The sequence below is a fragment of the Cnephaeus nilssonii genome (genome assembly GCF_951640355.1).
Source record: "Cnephaeus nilssonii genome assembly, chromosome: 19".
Classification (NCBI taxonomy): Eukaryota; Metazoa; Chordata; class Mammalia; order Chiroptera; family Vespertilionidae; genus Cnephaeus; species Cnephaeus nilssonii.
Genome location: NC_137090.1, coordinates 40,571,617 through 40,576,947, shown reverse-complemented (window position 1 = coordinate 40,576,947; position 5,331 = coordinate 40,571,617). Strand labels below are relative to the sequence as shown.

The 5,331-nt window shown below is 61.5% G+C and overlaps 1 protein-coding gene across 1 annotated transcript; it reads left to right on the top strand.

Annotated features, from left to right (window-relative positions):
• The first annotated feature begins 1,809 nt into the window (after positions 1 to 1,809).
• Positions 1,810 to 5,112, top strand: HES7 (hes family bHLH transcription factor 7). The gene is made up of 4 exons (XM_079798777.1): positions 1,810 to 1,913; positions 2,796 to 2,891; positions 3,466 to 3,553; positions 3,868 to 5,112. Exons 1-4 carry the CDS (start codon positions 1,872 to 1,874, stop codon positions 4,317 to 4,319), a joined length of 678 nt encoding a protein of 225 aa, XP_079654903.1. The 5' UTR covers positions 1,810 to 1,871; the 3' UTR covers positions 4,320 to 5,112.
• The last annotated feature ends 219 nt before the right edge of the window (positions 5,113 to 5,331 follow it).

The following is a 5,331-nucleotide window of genomic DNA, read 5'->3' as shown; positions in this document are numbered from 1 at the left end:
ATTAATATCTGGTGGAAATATTAATAAAAGATGCTTCTCAGAGAAATATCAAACTTATTTCAGGTGTGTGTTTTTTGTGGGGGAAGGAAAAGAGGTATTGCATTGGCCGGGAATCGAACCCGGGCCTCCCGCGTGGCAGGCGAGAATTCTACCACTGAACCACCAATGCGTGCCCTAGCCTTGCTTCGCCAGAGCTTATAAGAGGTTAACATAGCGGTGATCAGGCGGCTTGTGTCAGCAAGGGACCCAGAGAAAGAGTGGCGCTGAATAGTTCGTGTGGGTGGAGCAACCCAGCCATCCTTCCTCTCTCCCGGATACAGCCACTGGGCCATAAAGTCGCCCCATATGGCCAGGGGCGGCCCCACACCCGGGTGCGAATAGCCAGGGGCCCCCAAACCTCGCGTGCAGGTGAGAAAAACTCAGCCTGAGCCCAGGTTCCCAAGGAGGGGGGCGGCGGGGGCTACTGGGGCCACACATCTGTGTTCCCATTTGGCCCAGGTAGGGGGAGGTGGGATTGCTGAGGGCCCTAAACCCAAATGGGAGCGCCCTCCCCAAGGTCTGTGTCCCTTCGGGCTCGGGCTTTGGCAGGGTAGGCTCCGTGAAAAATATCAGGCTGTGGAGGGGCACTGGGAGGGCTAGGCGGAGTCCCATCCGTTTCCTACTCCGCAACTATCTTCCCACTTGGTCTCCAACCGTGTCTTGACGTCTCCTTGTCGCTAGCACTCTTGCTGTCCTGTTAAAGCCCTGAGTTTACCTTATGGATCATTTTGCCCTGAAGGCGCATCATTCTGCAGAGGGTCATGCTCTTGGTTTGGGGTGGGGGTAGATCCCTTTTTTGTATCCCTTTCTTGTCCCTTTAAGAAAACTGCCGGCTCCCTGCTCCCCTCTAGTTAGTTACCAGGAGGTTCCTGGGAGCGAGCACCCTTGTGTCAGGTGTTCTGGCAGCCACACGCCCGAATCGCCCCCATTTTTAAAATCAAATACATGTAAATGGAGAGATCTCTCCACCTCCTGCCCGTGCTTTGCTTCCTCTTCTTGGAGGTTCCCCTCGCCCCAGTCCAGACATCCTCAGGATGAGCTCCTTCCCGATTACCTGCTTTACTTAGATTCTATAATGGCTACTTGATAACACGCATCCCTGCAGGATCTAGTGGTTTTCTTCCCCCACTAGATCCTGCAGGGATGCGTTGGACCTCTAGCACACACCTCAGCACAAATGGTCCAGGCCTAGACCAGTGCGCACGAGCGCGGGTCACCGACGCCCCTGCGGACTCTGCGGACCCAGTCCCTTCCCCTGTTGGGGAACTAAATGTGACTGCCTTCGATCTAACAGAGCTTCTCTCCCCCCTCCAGGCAGAACCCCAGTGAATTAGACAGATCCACCTCTCACACTTTAGGTCTCTTCTTATTTTCAGTAGGATACTTTACTTTTGGGTGAAGATGTATAAGATCCAGCCTAAGGGCCGAGGGTGCTAACTTCTTTTTTACTGTCAGTGGGCGTACAGTGACCGCCCAAACAAGCTGCGATTCTGGTGGCAAATTCTGACCCCAAATCACCTGAACTCTCTCCCCGCTAATAACCTCCTCCCTTCAGCTGGGGCCCGCCTTATTATACAGCCTTATGGTCCCTAAAACAGCTGGTGCTCCATTGACCCCTCATTTCCCACACTCGCAGGCCCGTTCCACTCCTCCCCTCCCCCTAGCGCTCCGCCCCTTTCCGGGAGCCTCGTGCCTGGGGCCGCGCCGGGAGGGATCCGGGTGCCTAAGAGGGCGGGTCCGGCTCCTCCCTGTCCCCCCCCCCCCCCGGGAGCCTGAGGGATATAAGGCGCAAGGCGAGCAGGGACTCGTCCACACCAGGGTCCGGAGGAGCGATGGTCACCCGGGATCGAGCCGAGAATAGGGACGGCCCCAAGGTGAGCGGCGGGAGAAGAGGGAGCAGAGATCCCTGGTCTGGCCCGGGGGCCGTGTCTCCGAGAGCTGGGTCAGGGAAGAGGCTGGAGACGCTGGGCTGGAAGGGGGAGATGTGCACGGGAGACCCCGGAGCCAGGAGCTGGGGAGGAAGCTGCAAAGTCTGAAGGAGGGGACAGGGTCAGAGCAGGACCTGCGGGGCGGCCGAAGCCGAAGTCTGGGGGTTGGGTAGCGGGAGGTGGCAGCTTGCGGCCTCGGGGACGTGGGAGGGGCTGGGTGTTTGAGTGAAACCGCCGAGAGGAGCACAGAGCTCGGGGAGGGGGGCGGGAATAAAAAGCGAGACACGCACTTGCTCCGCGCGGGCTGGCCCCGCGGGCACCGGCTCCCGAGGCCGGAGACCGGGTGGAGGGTCTTAGAACCAGTTAAGAACCGTGACCGCTCAGCCGGGTCAGAGGGCGAAGAGGAGGTGCGGTCGCGCTGGGTATCTCCCTTTCTACACTCAGGGCCGCCAGCTCTGAGTCCGGCACCTTGTGGCCCACGTGTCTGGGCGCAAAGAGGGCCCTCAAAGTTCTCCGCTGAGACAGAGAGAGACTGCACGGTGCGGAGAAGTAGAGAGAAAAGAGAAGGAGAGACACAGAGAGGGGAGGAGGGAGGACGAGACTGAGAGAGGAGAATGCAGAAGACCCGGGAGAGAGAGGAGGCGAGCTTCAGAAACTGGGCGCCGGGCGGGGGAGCGGAGAGGGGTCGAATGGGTCGGGCCCCAGGCTCTCGGGAGCCTCGGGGAAGGGGTGGAGGCCGGACTGTCCCAGCGGCGGGGTCCCCACGCCCGCGCGGCCGCGCTGAGTCTTGGTCCCGTCGGCCCGCTCTCCCTTTCCCGCTGGTCCCAGATGCTGAAGCCGCTAGTGGAGAAGCGGCGCCGAGATCGCATCAACCGCAGCCTGGAAGAGCTGAGGCTGCTGCTGCTGGAACGGACCCGGGACCAGGTCAGTCCTTCCGGACCCCCACGCATCCCGTCCTCGCGTCCCAGGGCTTCCCACTTGGGTGGGGACAAATGCTGGCTGCGTTGGCGACCCTGGCCCCAGGGCACCCTTACCTGAGTCCCGCCCTTGGAATCCCATCCCACACCCCTTCTTGCTCCCAGAACGCGATCTTCGTGGCCACCCCTCGGGTCTGTAAGTTTCACACCTTGCTCTGCGCATTTCCCTCCAGGGTGGGTCTGTTTCAGCCTCCGGGTCTGTAAATCCTCCCTCTTCCTTCCCTCTCCTCCCAAACAGCCAGCAGGGTGGCGGATGTCACTCACTGGGTGTGCGACTTTAAACGCCCTCCTCGCAATGCGGGGTTGGCTTCATGCCCTCGGGTTGGAGTTTCATCTCAGGGTGGGCGAGGACCATTCTCGGTCATCTCCACTCCGCATTCGGTAGCGCGCTCCGTGGTCAGCGCGCAAACGCGACCCGGGGGCACCCCCAGCCCCCGCATCCCTCCCTCCTTCCTTCCCCCTGCCACTCTCCCCCTCTCTCCCCACCCCTCTGTCTTTGCGCCCTCCCCTCCTGTCTGTAGAACCTCCGGAACCCGAAGCTGGAGAAAGCAGAGATACTGGAGTTCGCCGTGGGCTACTTGAGGGAGCGAAGCCGGGTGGAGCCCCCGGGTACAGCGCGGGGGTGGGGCAGCGGAGGGAAGGGGGGAAGCACCGAGGCCCGGGCCGGGGTAGATGGGGCGGACTCGGCCGTGGACGGTGGGCTTGGGGAGTGGCAGGCTCTGCTCTGAGGCGAGGTTAATAACACCCGCGCGTGTCTGTCTCTGTGTCTCCCTCATTTTCTCTCTGTCCGTCCATTTGGTTTCCTGTCTCTGTGCGCCTGTCCGGCCTTGGTACTTCTGCGCCCCGCCCCTTCCCTCGCCCCTGCTGGGCCCCTGCCCTGACCGCCGGTCCTCCCGTCGGCCGCACCCGCCCCGCGGCTCCAGGGGTCCCCCGGTTCCCAGCCCAGGACGCCGAGGCGCTCGCCAGCTGCTACTTGTCCGGTTTCCGAGAGTGCCTGCTTCGCCTGGCGGCTTTCGCCAACGACGCCAGCCCGGCTGCCCGTGCCCAGCTCTTCTCCGCGCTGCATGTCTACCTGCGCCCCAAGCCGCCCCGGCCGGAACCCATAGATCCGAGGCCCCACGCATCGCGCCCACCGCTGGACCCCGCCGCCCCGGCGCCTGGCCCCGCGCTGCACCAGCTCCCCCCAGTGCACCAGGGCTCCCCTAGCCCTGGATGCGCCTGGTCCCCGTCCCCTTGCTCCCCCCACGCCGGGGATTCCGGCGAGCCGGCACCCCTCACCGGACTGCTGCCGCCGCCTCCGCCTCCTCACAGACAAGACGGGGCGCCCAAGGCCCCGCCGCCCCCGCCGCCCGCTTTCTGGAGACCTTGGCCCTAAGCTTTGGGGGGTGGGGGCGGGGCTGGGGGTAGGGTAGAGACTCCAGCCTAAGGGCAGCAGAGGGATCCGGGCGTCGGGGCGAGGAGGTGTTGGGGAGGGCGGCGGGGCGCGCGGGCGCAGCGCGTGGGTGAGATGTGGTCTATATTAGAGTATCTATATAAATATATATTTTCCTGGTTCCTGTCCCTTTCCCCTGCCCCCCTTGCGTCTAGGATTGTACCCTCTCTGTCCCAGCCCCGCCCCAATCCCTTCTCGAGTCCCTAGTGCATGGAATAAAGTGGTTATTAAATCCCCGTGTGTCCCAAAGCCAGGGGCCTGCCTTTATCTCGGCGTCCACGCCTACTTTCCCTCCCCTTCTGTCTCCCGTCCCCCCAGTCCTGCTCTCCGAGGCCCAAACCCAGGGCAGACAGGTAAGTAAAGAAGAGAGCAGAGCAGAGACTGAGACTGGAACTGAAAGGTGGAAAACATAGTTAGGATAGGGGGAGAAGGACGGAACCTTTAGGGGGGGTAAAAAAAAAACGAAACAAAAAAAAAAGAAAGGAAAGAAAAAAAGTTGGAATAAAACCGACTCTGGTGGGATTCGAACCCACAACCTTTGAATCGCTTTTTCGTCACTAGAAGTCCAATGCGCTATCCATTGCGCCACAGAGCCCGCTAACCAGCGGCGGCGTCTGACGGCATACGGATGCTGGATGGGGGAGGGGGAGACGGAGGGGCGTACCAAGAGCTTGCGGGTAGGACCTCAGAGGCCTACCTGGGAGAGGTAGCGGGCGCAAAGCAGGTGAGCCAGGTGGGAGTGCGGGAGCACATGGGTGGAAGAAACAGGGAGAGAGAGCAACCGAATATGAGTGAGGGGACGAGCACAGAGCTCCGGCTGCCTGCTTGGGGGATGCTTCCAGCCCAGGCGCACCCCACTCCCAGATGTGGCCCCACCCATCAAAATAAACTTATTTCGTTGTAAATTTCTGTGTGTCTTTGTTTCCTTTGGCCTATCTGCTGCTCTGCAGTTCTG